The sequence below is a fragment of the Stegostoma tigrinum genome, chromosome 28, assembly GCF_030684315.1.
Source record: "Stegostoma tigrinum isolate sSteTig4 chromosome 28, sSteTig4.hap1, whole genome shotgun sequence".
NCBI classification, from domain to species: domain Eukaryota; kingdom Metazoa; phylum Chordata; class Chondrichthyes; order Orectolobiformes; family Stegostomatidae; genus Stegostoma; species Stegostoma tigrinum.
Genome location: NC_081381.1, coordinates 15,848,022 through 15,869,534, shown reverse-complemented (window position 1 = coordinate 15,869,534; position 21,513 = coordinate 15,848,022). Strand labels below are relative to the sequence as shown.

The following is a 21,513-nucleotide window of genomic DNA, read 5'->3' as shown; positions in this document are numbered from 1 at the left end:
GAACCCTGAAGGTGACAGGATGGGTTAATAGGGTATTTAGCAAGGCATATGGGATGCTTGCCTTTATCACACGTGGCATACACTGTAAGAGCAGGGAGGTTATGTTCAAGGTGCATAGGACTTCAGATGGGCTGGGTTTACTGTACTGTGTGCAGTTCTGGTTACCACACCATAAAGGGTTACAGATGAGATTCATGAGGATGTTTCCTGGGATGGAGAACTTTAGCGACAATTAGAGACTGGATAAGCTTGGGTTGCTCTCTTTGGAATGGGGAATGTTGAGGGGGACCTGAAAGAGGTTTATAAGATCGAAGGGCGTGGACTAGGTGAATAGAAAGCACCTGTTCCCCTTAGTTGAAGGATTATGAACAAGGGGATATGATTTTGAAGCAAAATGCAGGAGGTTTGGAGGGGGTTTGAGGAAACGTTTTTATACCTAGAGGCTGTGGTATGGATTTGGAATGAACTTCGGGAGGGGGGGGGGATAGCTGAAATTGTAAACCTCTCAATCTTTAAAAAGTACTTGAATAAGCATTTGAAGTATCATAAAATTCTGGCCCAGTGCAGGAAAGTGGGACTAGTGCAGGTAGTAATGTATTTTTGCAATACAGATTTGTTGGACTGAATGGTCTCTTCTGTACTGTATGGTTTGATGATTATATTGAAAATCATTGCAACAGGAAATTAGGTGCAACTAATTTAAACACTAATATGAAATATTGCCCTTCCAGAAATAAAGGCATTTCTCAGGCTAATAAAATGTGAGGCTGGATGAACACAGCAGGCCAAGCAGCATCTCAGGAGCACAAAAGCTGACGTTTCGGGCCTAGACCCTTCATCAGAGAGGGGGATGGAGGGAGGGAACTGGAATAAATAGGGAGAGAGGGGGAGGCGGACCGAAGATGGAGAGTAAAGAAGATAGGTGGAGAGGGTGTAGGTGGGGAGGTAGGGAGGGGATAGGTCAGTCCAGGGAAGACGGACAGGTCAAGGAGGTGGGATGAGGTTAGTAGGTAGCTGGGGGTGCGGCTTGGGGTGGGAGGAAGGGATGGGTGAGAGGAAGAACCGGTTAGGGAGGCAGAGACAGGTTGGACTGGTTTTGGGATGCAGTGGGTGGGGGGGAAGAGCTGGGCTGGTTGTGTGGTGCAGTGGGGGGAGGGGATGAACTGGGCTGGTTGAGGGATGCAGTGGGGGAAGGGGAGATTTTGAAACTGGTGAAGTCCACATTGATACCATTTGGCTGCAGGGCTATTGTGTGTCAAATTGTATCATTAATGAAAAGAAGAAAATATGCAAGAATTTATTTCACACTGTCTAAATAGATTTCCTTTTAATGTTGCCTATTGGCTTAATCTACTCTAGATGGAAAATCAAAGCATTTGGACACCTACCTTTTATTTCTGGAGGTTCACTTTGGGGGATGTGGGTGTTTAGCCAGACGGTTTGGGGTGGATAGCCACCAGGGGCAGCCTTTGCAAGCAAATCATAAGCAACCTTTGTCCCCCTACAACCACACATCAATGAATACCAGTCACGGTTGGACATAGAGCAGTTTTTCCGCCGTCTTCGCCTCCATGCCTACTTCTTCAACCGGGAACCTAACCCTCCTTCCACTGACCCCTTCACCCGCTTCCAACACAAGTCCTCCTCCTGGAAACCACCCCCAGGCCTCCTACCCTCCCTCGACCTCTTCATCTCCAACTGCCGTCGAGACATTAACCGCCTCAACCTCTCCACCCCTCTCACCCACTCCAACCTCTCCCCCGCAGAACGGGCAGCCCTCCGCTCCCTCCGCTCCAACCCCAACCTCACCATCAAACCCACAGACAAGGGTGGCGCAGTGGTAGTATGGCGCACTGACCTCTACATCGCCGAGGCCAGACGCCAACTCTCCGACACCACCTCCTACCGCCCCCTCGATCATGACCCCACACCCGAGCACCAAACCATCATCTCCAACACCATTCACGACCTCATCACCTCAGGGGACCTCCCACCCACAGCCTCCAACCTCATTGTTCCCCAACCCCGCACGGCCCGTTTCTATCTCCTTCCCAAAATCCACAAACCTGCCTGCCCTGGTCGACCCATCGTCTCAGCCTGCTCCTGCCCCACCGAACTCATCTCCACCTATCTGGACTCCATTTTCTCCCCTTTGGTCCAGGAACTCCCCACCTACGTCCGTGACACCACCAACGCCCTCCACCTCCTTCAGGACTTCCAATTCCCTGGCCCCCAACACCTCATCTTCACCATGGACGTCCAGTCCCTATACACCTGCATCCCGCATGCAGATGGCCTCAAGGCCCTCCGCTTCTTCCTGTCCCGCAGGCCCGACCAGTCCCCTTCCACCGACACCCTCATCCGCCTAGCCGAACTCGTCCTCACCCTCAACAACTTCTCTTTTGACTCCTCCCACTTCCTACAGACTAAGGGGGTGGCCACGGGCACCCGCATGGGCCCCAGCTATGCCTGCCTCTTTGTAGGTTACGTGGAACAGTCCCTCTTCCGCACCTACACAGGCCCTAAACCCCACCTCTTCCTCCATTACATTGATGACTGTATCAGCGCCGCCTCTTGCTCCCCAGAGGAGCTCGAACAGTTCATCCACTTCACCAACACCTTCCACCCCAACCTTCAGTTCACCTGGGCCATCTCCAGCACATCCCTCACCTTCCTGGACCTCTCAGTCTCCATCTCAGGCAACCAGCTTGTAACTGATGTCCATTTCAAGCCCACCGACTCCCACAGCTACCTAGAATACACCTCCTCCCACCCACACTCCTGCAAAAATTCCATCCCCTATTCCCAATTCCTCCACCTCCACCGCATCTGCTCCCACGATAAGACATCCCACTCCCGCACATCCCAGATGTCCAAGTTCTTTAAGGACCGCAACTTTCCCCCCACAGTGATCGAGAACGCCCTTGACCGCGTCTCCCGTATTTCCTGCAACACATCCCTCACACCCCGCCCCCGCCACAACCTCCCTAAGAGGATCCCCCTCGTTCTCACACACCACCCTACCAACCTCCGGATACAACGCATCATCCTCCGACACTTCCGCCATTTACAATCCGACCCCACCACCCAAGACATTTTTCCATCCCCACCCCTGTCTGCTTTCCGGAGAAACCACTCTCTCCGTGACTCCCTTGTTCGCTCCACACTGCCCTCCAACCCCACCACACCCGGCACCTTCCCCTGCAACTGCAGGAAATGCTACACTTTTCCCCCCCACCCACTGCATCCCAAAACCAGTCCAACCTGTCTCTGCCTCCCTAACCGGTTCTTCCTCTCACCCATCCCTTCCTCCCACCCCAAGACGCACCCCCATCTACCTACTAACCTCATCCCTCCTCCTTGACCTGTCCGTCTTCCCTGGACTGACCTATCCCCTCCCTACCTCCCCACCTATACTCTCTCCACCTATCTTCTTTACTCTCCATCTTCGGTCCGCCTCCCCCTCTCTCCCTATTTATTCCAGTTCCCTCTCCCCATCCCCCTCTCTGATGAAGGGTCTAGGCCCAAAACGTCAGCTTTTGTGCTCCTGAGATGCTGCTTGGCCTGCTGTGTTCATCCAGCCTCACATTTTATTATCATAAGCAACCTGTATTGTGTGACTTCATGTTTTGCAGCGTTTATATTCTGTATGACTAGTGATGCTGTTTGTTTTTCTGTTCAATTTCAGGGCAATTCACAGAAATACAGCCAATAGACATTAGGAACATGCTGCCCCATAACCTCTCAAACTTCTATAGGTACAGAGGGTCTTTAACAACTCCACCCTGTTTTGAGACAATAATCTGGACCATTTTTGACTCAACAATTGTGCTCTCATCCAATCAGGTAAACTTGACCTACTGCCTTTTAGATTTGTCTGAGGTTGTGTGAATGATAATGGATGCATCATGCTGCTGTGATCTTAAACCCCAAGTCAAAAGTTGCATGGTACCAGGTTATAGTCCAACAAGTTTATTTAAAATCACAAGCTTTCACAGCGCTGCTCCTTCATCAGGTGAGGTCCTGACTTCTGACTTTGTTCAGCCCAGCCCGACACTTGAATCTACACATTTTAAGCCCCAAGAACAAAGCCAGATTAGTCTTTGCAATATTTAGCCTTTTCTTTTAGCGAGACAACGTTTGTTTTAAAAAGGAGACTTGTTACTCTCCCAATGTAAGAGCAGAGGAATTTGAGAAATAGGAACATAAAGTAGGCCTTGAGTATGGAGTACCATTCAATATGATCATTGTAGTGAGTGTGATGAGGTCAGCCTAGTGGATGTCATAGAATATGTGTTCCCTTATTGAGACTGTTAATCAGGGTCAAATCAGGGAGCCCTGGTTGACAGAAAGAACAGGAGTGTCAGAGGTTCTGCTCACTTTGAGAGCTGACTCTGAGGGAGTTAGATTAGTGCCAAGGACTCTCCGTGTGTAAATAAAGGGTGACTTAAAGTGACAAGATCCTGGCCTTTGTGGAGTTATTTCAATCATGGCTGATCTTTTATTCAACTCCATTATCCTACCTCCCTCCCTATTCCTGACAAACTAAAGATCGTTCTATCTCAACCTTAAATCTACTTCATGACAGAACATTCCCAATCCTCTGGGTTGGAGAATTCCAAAAGAATCAGAGTACCCTGAAGAAATTCCCCAATATTGGATTCCTGACGGATTGATCCTTTATCCTGAGACCATGCCCTGTGTTCGAGATGCTTCATCCAGTGGGTACAACCTCTCTGTATCTACCCTTGTCTATAATCTTGTGTGTCTCAGTGAAGAATCCAATGAGGTAGTTCACTGTATAAATTGGGAGAGCTTCCACGTCAGAGCTAATCAGCCAGTCTCAATTAGGAGCAGCACCAGCGGTTCCAGGATTAGAAGAGGAAAACTCAGCAAGATTCTCACTCCTGGTTGCTATTCAGGGAGCCCTGCTGGATGTTATGCAAGGTTGGACATCAAGTGAAGAGGGATTGAGTTTTAGCAGTGAAGTGCATCCCATGCCAAGAGGCAGCTGATTTTATCAAGGAGCACATTGTAGAGTGAATGAGCTACTGCTCATTGTTACCAGCAAGTACAAGTCAGTGATTTGGTACAGGAGCAGAACATAGAACACAGAGCATAGAACATGGAACATAGAACATTACAGCGCAGTACAGGCCCTTCGGCCTCGATGTTGCGCCGACCCGTGAAACCAATCTGAATCCCCCCTAATCTACACATTCCATAATCATCCGTATGTTTATCCAAACATTGGGGATGGGTAAATGAAAGTGAGAGAAAATAACAGCTCGCTTTTATATAGTGCTCCGAGGCTGCCCCAAATCCTTTTACAGAAGGTGGGAGAATTAAAGATGTACATATTCTTTATCCTTTATGGACTCTTCTAAAAGACACATAAAAGGCTCGATAGGATTTTGCAGTGGACAAACAGCTCTGCATTTGTCACTGTAGCTCATTAAGCAGAGCGAGTGAGCAGCCAATGGAGACACGTGTTTGTCTGATGACCTGACAGTGGTTGGGATTTCACTGCATTTCTGAATTACAGATGCCAAAAGCTTGACTTTCTTTCTCCTGGCCAGCACACACGGCCACCACTCCACGTGTACGTACCTTCCAAGGAAATAATAATGCATTAATGTGCAAAATCGTATTGACATGAACATGTGCATAAGGAACAGGGGGATCAGCTTCTTGAGACATTCAATAAGATTGAGCCTGCTCTGCTATTCAATAAGACCGTGGCTGATCCAACTACGGAAGGTCTCTGATTTATGAATGTCTGACTTACCGACGCACACGCTTAGAAGCATTGCCCTGTACAGGGGTGTAATTTTTAACATACAGCATACAAGAATTTCCTGAGTGGTAAGGGTGTGGAACGCCCTGCCTGCCAATGTAGCTAACTCAGCCACATTAGGGGCATTGAAACAGTCCTTATAAGCATATGGATAATGATGGGATAGTGTAGGGGGAGGTGCTTAGATTAGTTCACAGGTCGGCGCAACATCGAGGGCCGAAGGGCCTGTTCTGCGCTGTATTGTTCTATGTTCTATGTTCTATGTTCTATGAACGACTGTTTTACATTAGCCTGCATTGTGTTCCAATTTGTGTACAAATCAATTTGTGAACACACTCAAGGATGGAACAAACTTGCAGTTAGGAGAGTGTCTGATATTCCTGCCTACCCCTCTTAAGCACTCGCCCCCTCACTCCAACATGAAAATACTCACTTCTGCCCTGGATATTGTCGGGTACATTGCTTTCATTGCCGTTTGAGCTTGAGAGTTTCAAAGATGCACTTTCCTTTAGGTGATTCTCCTCTCCTTATCTTGCCTAAATCAACAAGAGGAGCTTGGACCTGGTAGAAACATATACTTCCTTTCATTGCAGGCACGGATTTACAACTAAAGTGGATAAAAATAGGAAGTTCTGGCTGAACCATATCATTTTATCCAACATGATCCTTACTTTATAGCTCACTCTATTCCACAGCCCTGGAATAGAAGATGTAAATTGACATTATCAAGATGTCAGAGATTACATTGACAAGATCTCATTATTATTTGGGAGTTCAGGAAAACAGTTACCCAATATAGGCAGTAAGAAAGTTTCAGATTATTTATTACAAAAAGGCAGTTTGGAGATAATACATTAGTGAATTAAATTCGGAAATTATCTTCACTTGTGGATGAGGATGATTCTCTTCCACTCTCGGGATGAGTTTGTAGGGTCTCTGTACAAATCGATATGACTACTGCAGGCTTTGTTATATATGGGCAGATGGTAGTCATGGTAATGGTTGGGCAGTGCACTCCTTTTGCTGTGTTTGCCCGTCTCCCACTTTTTCCCAACAGCAAGTCGCAAGGTTTTCGACACCTTCTCGAATTTTCCTCCTCCACTTTGGACGGTCTTGGGCCAGTGATTCCCAGGTGCCTGTGGGAATGTCGCATTTTGTCAGTGAAGCCTTGAGGGTATCAATGAAGCTCTTCCTGTATCCATCTGGGGCTCACCTGCCACTTTGAAACTGGGAGTAGAGGGAAGTGTAAAACCCTTCACAATTGAGGAGGGTCACTGATACCAGAGAATGAGAAGACAGTTGGCATGGAGTGTGATGATCTCATCAGCCAAGGTGATAGGCATCTCTTCCTAGGTCTTCGCTCAGTCTGTTCTGTTCTTGCATTTGAAGAAGGAAGCTACCTGATGACAACTGCTCCTCACTGAGGACTGCTCCTCAGTGGAATGAGTGGAATGCCCCTGACTCTGAATACTTGTTGATAGGCCCCATTTTTAAGGCTGGTGATTGACACTATGTTAACCACTTGTCCCAATTCTTCCAGCCAATGAGCATGGGCACCTCCTCATAATGTCAGGATTGCTGTCATCCCCTTGCCCACCTTCATGTGAAAGTTAGTTTTCATGTATTCTGGGAGCAAAGCTTTTATTTTCCCAAACATGGTATTGTTAATGGCATATGCATGGTGCGAGATAACAATCTGATAGCTCATCGAATACAGCAGCCTCAGTGATATTCATTACCACATTTGCATTATCCTCATTTATTAGAAATTGTGTACATTTGGGGAAAGGAAGTATCTGCTGTAATAGCCATCATGTGAAGTCTAATGCTATGCAGGAAATTCTGGAAGATCTCAGTTTTAAAGAGACAACAATTTCTGACAAAATGCTGCAATTTGTTCACTTTCGGTGGTGAGGCTCCTTGAAAATGTATGGGTTTAGTTTTAGGGTGAGGACATAGTCAAGACCTACCTCTCACACTCCTCACGTTTGAAAACCTTGCAAAGACCTGAGCACGGTGAATCAGTCAGCTTCTCAAGTACTGGTTAAAATGTGCCCCTGTCTGAAAGCAATGCAGACTTTCTTTTATTTTCTGAATTCTCCCATAGGATGTGCTACCATTTGCTGCCCATCCTTAATTGCCCTTGACACCAAGTGGCTTCCTGGGTCACGAGTTAGAGTCATCAACAAAAGAAGAATTTGCTGGAAAAACTCGGTAGGTCAGGCAGCATCTGTGGAAAGAGAAATAGAGTTAACATCTTGGGTCCTTCTTCAGAACTCAGCCAGGAGTTAACAGTATTGTAGGTTGGACTGGGTAAGGTTAGGCTGAGGTTAGGCTTCATCATTTTCTGATGAAGGGTCCAGGCCCGAAACGTCAGCTTTTGTGCCCCTAGGATGCTGCTTGGCCTGCTGTGTTCATCCAGCTTCACACTTTGTTATCTAAGGTTAGGCTGAGTTATAGTTTCCTAAGAGTTGACATACAATTATCTCTGAGCACCAGACATGTAGCATATGCTGTAATGCCAATTTTATTTGGACTTTTAAAATTGCGACAGGTCCATGCAGTATCACTATATTCCTGCTGATGGTGCTGCTGAGATACGAGATACGCATCACAAGCAACAAATTTGTTCTCAGAATATTTAAGGGACAGCCATAAGTTAATGCAGGAGAGGAAACCTTGCATTTTCATCCCAGCTTTCATGGTTGTCTTCAAGTGCCTTGAGATAAGTGGAGTGAAGTAATGCATGAATTCTGACAATGAGCTCCCATAAACAGCAATACGATAATGACGATATAATCCATTTTTGCCAAGATGATTGAGGGATAAATATTAGCCAGCACACCGAGGGTAATTTTCTTGCTCTTCTTTGAAATGGTGGTAATGAATTTACCAAGTAGGCAAATGAAGCTTTGGTTTAGTAACAAACAGAGCAGAAATTGCTGGAGAAAGTCTGCAGAGAGAAACCAAGTTAGTGTTTCAAGTCCAGTGACCCTTCCTCAGAATATTGTCACTGGGCTCAAAACGTGAAATTTGTTTCCGCTCCACAGATGCTGCCAGACGTGATGAGTTTCTCCAGCAATTTCTATTTTTTTTGTTTCAGAATTCCAGCATCTGCAGTTTTCTGTTTTATTGTTCTTAGTTTAATGCCTCACCTGGAAGGTACTGCAGAGGGCTGTAGAGTTCAAGTCATTGAGTCCATTTAAGATAAAGTTAGATAGGTTCTTGATTGGTAAGAGGATCAAAGATACAGGGAGAAGGCAGGACAATGAGGTTGAGAAACATATCAGCCATGGTTGAATAGCAGAGAAGATGCGATGTACTCAATGGCCTAATTCTGCTCTTATAGCTTATAGTCCTATCAAAGCCTACTTGGCAACTAATCAATACTCAGCTCTCATACTGTATAAAGCTTGGTTTCCCCATTTTTAAAAACAAAACTTTGATGTCTTTCTGCAGATCAGGTTATTGGAAACTTCTGTGTTAGATTGGGAAAACAAAACTTTGAAGAATGATTATCGACGCGCACAGCCTGTCAATGACAGAATTGTGGAAGCCTCTTTTCAACCTGCTGTGATGAAGGGTGCCGTAATAATTACTTTTAACTCAAAAATACTAAGTTTTTAACCACCCGTGGACTTGAGTGATTCTTTAGTCATATTCATTTTCTTCAGCAGGTTCCTGCCATCTTGAAACAATTCATGAGAAATTGGACAAAATTGAAGCGATTCTGAACAATGTTGATGCAAATGCAGAATCAAGATGTCCAGGTAAGTAATCAAGACATGTAATTTGCCATTTCTGTCAGGAGAAAGTATTGCAACAAAACATGTTCTAGAGTTAGAGATAATGGGAACTGCAGATGCTGGAGAATCCGAGATAGCAAAGTGTGGAGCTGGATGAACACAGCAGGCCAAGCAGCATCTTTTCTGATGAAGCGTCTAGGCCCGAAACGTCAGCTTTTGTGCTCCTAAGATGCTGCTTGGCCTGCTGTGTTCATCCAGCTCCACACTATGTTGTCTATGTTCTAGAGTTACCCTGCTTAGAGTAAATGATAATTCCTGCTGCATTCAGAATAATGAAATTGTAATTATCAGTTCTAAATAATTTGAGGAGAAATTTGTTCACCCAGAGAGTGATGAGCCTGTAGAACTCCCTGCCACAGAAAGCAGTTGAGGCCAAAACACTGAAGTTTTCATAAAGGAATTAGATTAGGTTTAAAAGGTAGTGGGCAGAAAGCAGGAACAGGGGGCTGAGTTGGATGATCAGCCATGATCATAATGAATGACAGAGAAAGCTCAAGGGCTGAATGGCCTGGTCCTATTCCTATTTTCCATGTTTCCACGTGAATGATAGGACTTAAGATACATTCAGACCCTTTATATTTTGTTTATTCAATCTTGGGACGAGAGTCTGAGATAACAAGGTGTAGACCTGGATGAACACAGCAAGCCAAGCAACATCTTAGTTGGCCTGCTGTGTTCATCCAGCTCTACACCTTGTTATCTTGGATTCTCCAGCATCTGCAGTTCCTATTATCTCTCATGGGATGAGGGTCTCTCTGGTTAGCTAATAATTATTGCTTAATTGACCTGGGGAAGGAGGTGACGCTGGTATCCATGATGGAGTCGGGACATTTCTTGGGGCTGCGGGGAAGGAAGTTCTAGGATAGAGAGAGTACAGATTCCAAGTCAGGGTGGTGAATGGCTTAGAGGGGCTCATTTAAGGATGTGGTGAACCTAAAAATATGAAAACCTTGTTTTTCAAGGCCTTATGGTCTGGTAAGACAATGGTGACTTTACTATTTAGAAAAGGTGCTATGTAAATGTTAAATTACCTTACGGCTGCTCTCTCGTTAAAGAGAGACATGACAGGTGGTGTTTTAATCTGAGGGTCACCACACCTCAGGCAAGGTAAGAGATTGACAAGGGCAGTCTTTCATGATAACCTCACCTGGTGATGTGAATTGAACCCATGCTGTTGGGATCACTCTATATCACAAAACAGCCATCTGAGCTAACTGAACCCCCACCCCCTTGGTGCTACATAGAACTGTACATTGTCGGTGCTGTTCTTTAGTGAACTCATAGTCTGTGCTGAAAGATGTAGGGCTGATTTCTGAAGCAGCTGTTAAAGTATGCACTGTGAAGATGTTTCTCATTTACTCCTGAAGATGGCAGTGAAGCATTTAAACAGCCTTTCTCTTCCTGTAGCTTCTGCAGAATCTTCTCACTGGGCCATTCAGTTAATCGTCAATCTGTCCCTGGGTTTCTGCTTCTCTCTGTTCCATGCACTGCATTCCCCATTAAAGGGGCATACACTTGCTGATGGGTCTCCATCATTGCCATGATACAGCTGAAGCTGATAAGGATTGCCTGGAGAGAGATTTTACAGCAAGTGCCAGACCTGGAAAAGGAGTGGACCGTACTGCACCAGGAGCCTGTTCTGACATTCAGTTACAAATTGGCTGCTATGCATTTTAACCCAATCTACCTGTTTTGCCTGTAACTTTTGATACCCTTGTTTAACAAATATCTACCAAATCCCATTGTGAATTTTCAATTCGCCTAGGCTTAATAGTTTTCTTTTGGGAAAGCCGATTCCAGATTTCCAAGAGCTTAAGTGTGAGGAAATGCTTCCTGACACCAGATTGAGTGATAGTTTTAAGATTTTAGAACCCTATTGTGTCACTCCTGCACTAAGGTGTACAGTTTATCTATTGCTAGTCCAGCACGTTCTTTAAGCATCTTACACATCTCAAATGGATCAGCCTCCAGAAATCTTCGAAATGCAAAGGAATTCAGACCTAATTTGGACAACCTGCTGTCATCATTGCTCCAGCTAATAATCACAAAGGATGAGAAGCTCTGAAACATGGGTAAATAAGCTGGAATCCTCTCTCAGCATAGCAGGCAAATGGCATATACTCATCTGATCTCTCTGGGAGGTATTTTTAATCAACCAGTTCAGTGATGTAATAACACACCTCTGGAGCAGATGTGTCTTGAACAAGGGCCTCCTTGCTCAGAGGTAAGGACACTGTCCAATGTGCCACAAGTGTCCTCTCTGACACCCCTTGTGTACTTCAAAATGGAGGGAGGTCCACTGGGGCCATTGGAAATGATATAGGGTTCCACTAGAATTTGACTCAGAGCAGAATCTAATGATGTCCTCAGCGGCAAATGAGGTTTGGGGGTATTTAATCAGGTGGAAGACTGCTGAGTGGAGTCCCCTATCTAGCTGTGAGCCCTGATTAAGTCCAGGGTGGTGTGCTTTGTGAGTAGCCTTCCCACCACCTGAGGTTTTGATTGGGTGTTTAAGGGTCTCAACATGCTACTGCTCCTGGTGATGCCAACCCAGCAGTGGATGAGGGCAGGGGAGAGGCCTTACCATGTTGGGAAGGCCACAAACTATCCTGTTTGGAGTCACTTGTAGGTTCTAGAGTGTGTGAGCAGGGGATTCTGGTGCCACTTGAAGGATCGGATGTTGAGAAGGGGGCAATGCTGGTAATTGACCTTCTCAACAGCCCTTGTTGCTGCCCCCTGTCTTCCCCATGACCCCCACTCCATGGACCACCTGCCTATCAGCTTTCACTGACCCTGTGGCCTGGGCTAAACCCTGCCATGGTTGGAAACAAGCAAACCAGAACTGACTTACTCTATTTTGAAGCGGGCAAATTTGATGAGTTGCTCTAGTATGGACCATTTAACCGGATTTTCCTACTGGGGTGGGATACAGCAGATACACTAGGCCTCAGGTACATGGCACTTCTCAGTCGGGCTGCCCTCCATTAGAGTTGCCAATCTTCCAGCAATGTTTGGGTTGACCACCCTTTCACTGCCCCTCCCCACTCACCCCACAGGGGGAAGGGGATTGGTTCTTGATTCAGGACCTGCTAATGAATAGTCAGAGGCCCCAGTGGCACTCAATATGGTGGGCCTTCCCTGAAAAGAGGCTACATAGAGGTCTACATTATGGAAGAAGGCCCTTCAGCCCAAGGGAGCCAGCCAGAAATAAGTCCCTGGCTATTCCAAACCCATTTTCCAGCACTTGGCCCAAAGCCTTGTGTGCTTTGGCATTTGCAAGTGGACGTCTAAACACTTCTTAAATGCTGTGAGGTTTCCTGTGGGGAAATGGGGTAGCTGCCATGGTTTATCGCTGGGTGGAGCCCACCTGAGAAAAGACTCGGTGCAATAGGATATTCAAACTTAAAAGTTTCATGAAACACTTTCTTCACCCAGAGTTTGGTAGAAGTATGAAATATGTTGTGGAGGCCGGTGGAGGCTAATCTTTCACAACATTTAAGAAGCACCTGGATGAGCACATAAAGTGCCAGGGCACAAAATGCCAGGCTACAGACAAAGATCAGGTAAATGGGATTAGTGTAGTTTGGTGTTCGTTGGCCAACGTGGACATTGTGGGCTGAAGGGCTGTTTCTATGCTATTTGATTCTATGACTCTATGAATTCTGGATGGACTTGCCTGCAGAAATAAGAGTAGGAAAAGGATCCTATTTGGACAATTTAGGCTTCTCATGACCCAGTTTCCCTCCCCTTTCTCATCACAAGATTCTCTGATAACGATTTCCTGAGCATTTTCACTGAGCGCTGGACATCTTTCCTTTTGTCCCAGCCAATGGCATGTTGCTGTCCAGGAATACAAGCCCATTCCCCACCCTCCCACCAGCCAGTTGCCACCTCTTGGCCAAATCCGTTGATGGTGGGGGCTGATGGGGGCTAGGAGACAGGAGCCTTGTGTTAAAGTGGCCTGGATCTCTATGTGGTAAGGACCAACTCTCATTTCATATCAGTTTAGTATCAGCTTCAGTTCAAGTTCATGAATATTTGCTCCCTTTGGGATTTAACCCAAATTGGAAAGGGGAATTGTTAATTTTAAATCTGAAATAGATAACCTTTAATTAACCAAAGTTATTAAAGGATATGAGCCAAAGACAGATACGTGGAGTTAGGCAACAGATCAGCCATAATCTCATACAGTCATAGGGCTATACAGCTCAGAAATAGACCCTTCAGTGCAACTGCCTATGCTGGCCAGATTTCCTAAATTAATCTAGTCCCATTTGCCAGCATGTGGCCCATATCCCTCTGACCCCTTCCTATTCATATACCTATCCAGATGCCTTTTAAATGTTGTACCTGTACCAACCTCCACCACTTCCTCTGGCAGCTCATTCCACACACACACCGCCCTCTGCATCCAAGGTCAACTGTGAATTCATTCAAAGATGGAACAGGCTGGAGGGGCCAAATGGCTTACTCATGTTCCTTGTTCCTAGCCAGAAAAGCAAGCCAAGATAGAAAGAAAAGGCTATCCATTGGCAATCAACACAAAATTTTCTGGAATTGCACAGCAATCTGTTACCCTCTGAAAGAGAGAAATTTACTAATATTTGGCAAAGCATTAACCAGTCTTTCCCTCTCAAATGTAGATTGACAGTAATCTTTGGCTTTGGCTTCTTAGCTAACAATAGATTTGGATTTCACCAGTTGCAGTGCAGGTAGTTTGGCATTAGATATTAGTGTTAATACATTTTAGAGTTCAGATTTATGTCGAGAACTTGCTGGAAAATTATTGCACAGTCCTTCAAGATCTAGCTGTGACTGAAATATGGTGGATGGGCCATGAAAGCTAGAAACAACAGACCATAAAAAGTGAAGATTTGGTCTGAAGAATTGAGTTGGGGATGTAATGATTGGCCAGACCTGGTTTTTAAATACCTGATGATCAGTCATAGGATTGTAGGAAATTTAGTTAAACAAGGAGGGTGTAACATGGATTTGGGGGGCGGTGGTTGGTCAATGTAAAATAAATGATATCGATCAGCTGCTGGTTATACACTGCTCCTGATTTTCATTTCTGTTAAAGCAATTGAGACTGAAAATGGGGAGAGGTGGAAATAACGGCAGTGATATTGCTCACACATTATGTCACCTAAAATCAGAGTAAGGCGCAAGAGACTTGATTTCAAGATAAAATGCAAACATGAGGCTGAGAATATAGGTGAGAGGGATAAATTTTCATCTTCACTGTTTGAGTGGTATCTGGCAAAGTCTGTCACAGTAGAAGGCACATGAGGTTTTGATCTATACGAGGCAGCTGTCAAATTGCACCTGGAATACTGTGAACACTTTTGGACCCCTGATCTAAGGAAAGGTAAAACTGGCATTTCAGACCAAGACGGTTTGCCAGGCTGACTGTGAGGATGGAGGGATGTCCTTATGTGGAGAGTTTGAGTTGGTCTGTACTCTGTGAAGTTTAGAAGAATTGGAGGAGACCTTATTGAAACATACAAGATTCTGAGGGACTTCAACATGGGAACTGTGGGAAGATTGTTTTCCCTTAATGGGAGAATCAAAAATCGGAGTCTGTTGGAAAGGGGAATTGGTAATTTTAAATCTGAAATAGGTAGCTGTTTTGTTAAGCACAGTTACTAAGGGATATGGACCAAAGGCAGATAGGCGACAGATCAGCCATGATCTCATTCTTAGTGCAACAGATTGTCTGCACTACATTTGGTGAAACCCAAATCTTCTGTTAGCTGAGAAGTCAAAGCCCAATGATCACTGTCAATCTATATTTGAGAGGGAAATACTGGTTTATGTTTTGTCAAATATTGATGAATTTCTGTCTGTCAGAGGGTATCAGTTCTGCTGGGCAACTCCAGAGCCCATAATCTGGGAGCAAGAGGTCACTCACTTAAGACAGAGATGAAGAGGAATTTCTTTTCTCAGAGGGAAGTGATGTGTGAAATTCTTTACTGTAGAAGAGTGTTGAGGCCAGTTCATTAAGTATATTATAGGCTGCCACAGATTTTCAAACAGTAAAGGAATGAAGGGAAAAGGCAGGGAAATGCAGTTGAGGAATATCACTTCAACCATGATCTCAATGAAAGGCACAGCAGATCAATGGGCTGAATGGCCTATTATCGCTCCTACATCTTATTGTCTTATGGCTGTAATCCTTTAAAATAAAGAGAAGAAAAATTAGTTTGGATCTATAAAGGGATCTTCCCCTTCCTTGCCCAGGGTATGAGATGAAAATCTACATTCTCTTGTACTTATTGCCTAGAAGTGAACTGCTGCAGCAGATGGAGGGATTTGAATTTAATAAATATCTGGAATTAAGACATGGTGACCATGAATCCATTGTCGCTTGTTGGAAAAATCCATCTGGGTCACTAATGTCCTCTGGGGAAGGAAACTGCCATCCTTACCTTGTCTGGCCTATATGTGACTTCAGACCACAGCAATGTGGGTGACTCTGAACTGCCCTCTGGGAAATGAGGGTTGGGCAATAAATGCTGCTTAGCCAGTAATGCCCTCATCCCGTGAATGAATAAAAGAAAAAAAAACTGCCACCGGAAAAGAGATTTTGAGATAAAAGAGAAACCTGAATTTGGTGAGATTTGACACGATGGAGTTACGGGCAGGAAAATGAGGCCTAACCTCTTGGTCTATGAAAGGTAAATGTGCAGCCATTGAAGATAAGGGATATATATGTTACCAAAGTTTCTGTGATGTGAATTAAAATGGACTACTCAAATGGAGAAACTGAGAAGGCAAAGAGACTGTTCATACTTCACACTAAATTGGTCGTAAACAGGTAGGTTCCTCCTAGCTATTTTTCATCAACCCACTCAAGGATATTATTATAGAACCATGGAGTGGATAGGATTCAAACTCAGGCCTCCTGGTCCAGAGGTATGGACCTCTAACACTGCACTGCAAAAGTCCTTGTATGTTTATGCTGAGAGAGAAGCTAAAAGTCAAACCCAAGCAGTTGGAAGTATTTTTCTGAAATTAAGGTTAATTCTCCATTTGAGGTCAAGCGGTAAAGAATTCCACGCTGTAGCTACAAGGAGCAAGGTGTCGAAAGTGTTCCGTTTTTCAGTGTTGATATTCCTCATCCCAAGAAATAATAATTGTTATAACAGAGAATGAAAGGTACCTTAGAAGTAGAGTGAGCAAAAATAGCTAATGACACTTTTTCTTCAATTATTTTGGAAGGCAGCAAATTGTTTTCCCATCCCAGTTTTCACTTCTCGGAGGACAGCCTCTCCAGTTTCGTGGAAATCCAAACTCTTCGCAACATGAATCTCAGTTCCTTTACCATCTGCATGTGGGTCAGGACAAGAGACTCCCAGCCGAGAATTCTTCTGTCATATGCAACAGAGGATAGTGACAATGAACTGGTTATCTCTGTGGGTCTCGATTGGGGAGTATGGATTGGAGGGCACTTTGTAAACATGACATTGCACTTCAGTCCAAATGAATGGGTGCACTACTGTGTGACGTGGGCTTCTCAATCAGGAGCTGTGGAAATGTGGACTAATGGACTGTCAGGAAGGATCAATTATCTGAAGAAAGGGTATGTTATTAAAACTGGTGGTACCCTGCTGCTGGGTAAAGATCACGACGGCATTGTGGGAGTGTTATCTGATGCTTTCATTGGTGACATCACCACTGTTAACATGTGGGATTATGTTCTCAGTCCCTTGGAAATTCGAAATTTAATGGAATGCAGATATAGATGGAAAAGGGGAAACGTTATAGGTTGGGGAAAGAGTTCCACAGCAGTATTTGGAGGGGTGAAACTCGAAGAGGATAGTATTTGTTTAGGGTAATTTATTCAAATTGCCATGTGCCATCTGGGGAAGGCCAGGGAACTGTTAACCAGTTCACCTTCACCACTAGTGTGTTGGTTTGGGAAAGTAGAAACCGTTTTATATTTACAGACTGATTTTGAAAATCATTAATAAACAGGTCACACAAAACTACAAATTGGTTATAGAGGTCATAATCAGCTCCATCAGTAAATGTGGACCCCATGGTTATGGGGAGACAGACACATGTGGTAATGTCACTGGATGAGTAATCCAGACCCAGGCTAATGCTTTGAACATGGGTTCAAATCCCACGCGGTAGCTAGTGGAATTTAACTTCAGTGAATAAAGTTTGGAATTGAAAGTTAATCTCTGTAACAATGGCCATGAAACTATCATCATTGGGTATAAAGAACCCAGCTACTTTACTAGTATCCTTTAAGGGATGGGCTTATGATGCAATAGTAGTGTATTTGACTCCAGATCAGAAGATTGTGCGTTCAAGTCGTGTCAGGCTCAGAAAGCTTGGAGCAGCATGGTGGCTCAGTGTTTAGCACTGCTGATCTACAGCGCCAGGGGCCTGGGCTTAAGCCTGGTCTCAGGCAACTCTCTGTGTGGAGCTTGCACATTCTCCCTGCACTTATGTAGGTTTCCTTCCACAGTCCAAAGATGTGCAGGTTAGGTGGATTGGTCATGCTGAATTGTCCCATAGTATCCAGGGATGTGCAGGCGAGGTGGATCATTCATGGGAAATGCAGGAATGGGGTAAGGGATAGTGGGTCTGGTTGGGATGGTCTTTGGAGGGTCAGTGTTGACTTGATGGGCTGAATGGCCTTTTCCACACTATGGGGATTCTATGATTCTAAGGGAAGGAAATCTGTTGTCCTTTTCCAGCCTGTCCTACTTGTGACTTCAGTCCTGCAGCAATATGCTTGACCCTTGAATGCTCCGTGTCATGGCCCAGCAGGTCTCCCAGTTCAAAGGCAATTGGGGATGGGCAACAAATGCTGGCCTTGTCAACAACATACACACCCCTTGAAAGAACAATGAGAAAAACCGTTAGAGTGTATAACAGGAGCTTGGTTAGGAGGCTTTATTGTATCTTAAAGTGATGAATAAATTCATTATCTGGAAAAACTCACTGTACTATTGCCTACATCCAGCAAATCTTGTTAACCACATGGTGAGGACCATGGTGTAAGATTCCCAAGTTTCACAGAGCTGAAGTTTAACCAGTTCATTGTGTATCCTTTCTGTGTGAGGCACTGATAAATTATCCATTGTTTGTCTGGCTGGATCACTGGTATGTCTGGTTGGAGCACTGGTTTTGAAAGTTACCAGGAACCGAGTGAGATGAATCCAAATAATGATGCAAATTCTGCTGTGAAAGATAACCAGTTCCTGAGGGCTGGGCAATGATGGTCTGGGATAACCTGGGCCTTCCTATTTGCACATCATGTTATCGAGGATGTATCAGTAAACCATTGCAGGAAAATGTGTTCATATCAAGTGAAATTGGTTCCTGAACTTCAGGTTTGCTTCCTTCTTCTGCCAGGAGTGTGCCATCAGTTTGGACTGATGGGCATCTCACATGCTATCCCGAATCGATTCCACATTGGACTAATAGCAGCTTCGTTTCTGTAGCGGGGAGTGGTTCTCCGGGTCAGTCTAGTTGGAGAACGTGCAGTTGGAGAAGGTCATGTATTTGACTGATCCATCAAATTACCATAGTAACAAGATGCCACACTCAACCAATAAACTTCAAATGGCGTTAGTGTTTCCAATCTTGTGAAGCTTCCTCAGAACTGGTTCTAGTTCTGAAGAAGGATCATTGCACTTGAAACGGTAACTCTATTCTTCTCTCCACTAATGCTGTCAGACCTGCTGAGTTTAATAAAAAAGAACAGAATACAGTACAGCACAGGAACAGGTCCTTCAGCTCACTGTCTCTGTGCTGACCATGATGCCATTCGAAACTAATCTAAACTAAACTAATGCTTGCACATGGTCTGCATCCCTCTATTCCCTGCCTGTTCATGTGTCTGTCTAAACGCCTCTTAAACTTTGCTGTCAGACCTGCTTCTTCCACCTTCCCTGATGAAGGGTCTAGGCCCGAAATGTCAACTTTTGTGCTCCTGAGATGCTGCTGGGCCTGCTGTGTTCATCCAGCTTCACACTTTATTATCTTGGATTCTCCAGCATCTGCAGTTCCCATTATCTGATATAATTAGATACTTAGCTTTTTGGTAGCAATGATAGATCTGAAAGTACAAAAAAGGTCTTTTTCCCAGCAAAGGAGAGTCCAAAACTCGAGTGCATTGGTTTAAGGTGAGAGGGGAAAGATTTAAAAGGGACCTAAGGGATAACATTTTGATGAAGAAGATGGTGCATGTTTCGAATGAACTGTCAGAGGAAGTGGTGGAGGCTGGTACAATTACAACAATTAAAAGGCATCTGGATGGGTACATGAATAGGGAAGCATTTACAGAGACAAGGCCAAATGCTGGAAAATGAGACTAGATTAATTTAGGATATCTGGTCAACATGAACAAATTGGACCAAAGGGCCTGTTTCTGTGCCGTACAGCAATGTGACTCTATCACCTTCCAGCCCTGTCACCCTCAGAAATGATCAATCCTTCAAAGAAGGAGATCCAAACTGGGACTGTGCTTGTTTGAAATTAATTTATGGGATGTCGTTCATTCTGAATTGCCCTTCTTGAATCACTGCAGTCCATCCACTACAAGTGCATCCACAGTCTGTAAGTGAGGGAATTCCAGGCTCTTGACCCAATGACAGTAAAGCAAAGAAATAATAGCATCAACAAGAATATCAAAAGCAATGTAGTAGCAAAAATAGGGATTGGTGCCTTAAAGGATAAACCTTGAGATTTAGTAATGGGAAACAAGGTTATAGCAGAGGCGTTGCTCCAGTATTTTGCATCTGTGTTCACAATGTAAGGTTATAGCAGAGGCGTTGCTCCAGTATTTTGTATCTGTGTTCACAATGTAAGGCACAAACAGTATCCCACGATTAGAAAAAAAATCAAGGGTATCAGAAGGGCGGCAGGAACTTAACACAGTCAATATCACTAGGGAAAACGTTTCTGGGAAAACTAATGGGACTGAAAAATCCCCTGAACATGGCCCTGTACCCTAGGGTTTTAAAGAAGTGGAGGATATGGATGGATTGGTTGTAATCTTCCAAGATTCCTCAAGTTCTAGAAAGACCCAGGGAATTGGAAAATGGTTACATTAATCTTCTAGAAAGAAGGGAGATGGAAATTAAGAAACTATAGGCTAGTTTGCCTGATATGGCATTGGGAAAATGTTAGAGTCTATTGTGAAGGAAGCAGAAGCAAGTCATTTACATGAATCATAACACAGCGAGGCAGCAACAACGTGGGTTTCTAAAAAGAAGATTGTGTTTCACAGATTTATTAAAGCTCTTTGAGGATGTAACAGCAGGGTGGATGAAGACAACCGGGAGATGGAATACATTTGGATTTACAAAAGGCATTTGTTAAGGTGCCATATGTACATTTGGTGCACAAGATTAAAACTCATGGTCTTGGTGGTGTTATATTAGTGTGATTACAGGATTGGCGGTCTAACAGAACACAGAGAGTTGGGATTAACAGGTTATAGAGTCATAGAGCTGTACAACATGGAAACAGACCCTTCGGTCCATTTCATCTATGCCGACCAGATATTCTAAATTAATCCAGTCCCTTTGCCAGCATTTGGCCCATACCTTGCTCAACCCTTCCTATTTATATACCCATCCAGATGCCTTTTAAATGCTGCAATTGTACCAGCCTCCACCACTTCCTCTGGCAGCTCATTCCATACACGCACCACCCTCTGCGTGAAAAATTTCCCTTTAGATCCCTTTTGAATCCTTCCCCTCTCGCCTTAAACTTATGCCCTCTAGTTTTTGAATCCCCCACCCTTGGGAAAAGACCTTGTGAATTTATCCTATCCATGTCATTCATTATTTTATAAGCCTCTATAAGGCCAACTCCCAGTCTCTGACTCTCCAGGGAAAATAGCCCCAGCCCATTCAGTCTTTCCCAATAGCTCAAACCCTCTAA

At 44.5% G+C, this 21,513-nt stretch overlaps 1 protein-coding gene across 3 annotated transcripts in view; it reads left to right on the top strand.

The window, feature by feature from the left end:
• The window catches only part of ca6 (carbonic anhydrase VI), a 28,864-nt gene extending 10,360 nt beyond the window's left edge, over positions 1-18,504 (top strand). For 2 of the 3 annotated variants that reach the window (XM_048561605.2, XM_048561603.2), the window contains 4 exons: positions 3,689-3,846; positions 9,257-9,380; positions 9,472-9,567; positions 16,825-18,504. In XM_048561605.2, coding sequence (XP_048417562.1) covers positions 3,689-3,846; positions 9,257-9,380; positions 9,472-9,567; positions 16,825-17,441 — 995 coding nt within the window. In that variant the 3' untranslated portion in view covers positions 17,442-18,504. The remainder of the gene's footprint in view (positions 1-3,688; positions 3,847-9,256; positions 9,381-9,471; positions 9,568-16,824) is intronic. The other variant, XM_048561604.2, reaches the window with a different exon arrangement.
• Positions 18,505-21,513: the final 3,009 nt, after the last annotated feature.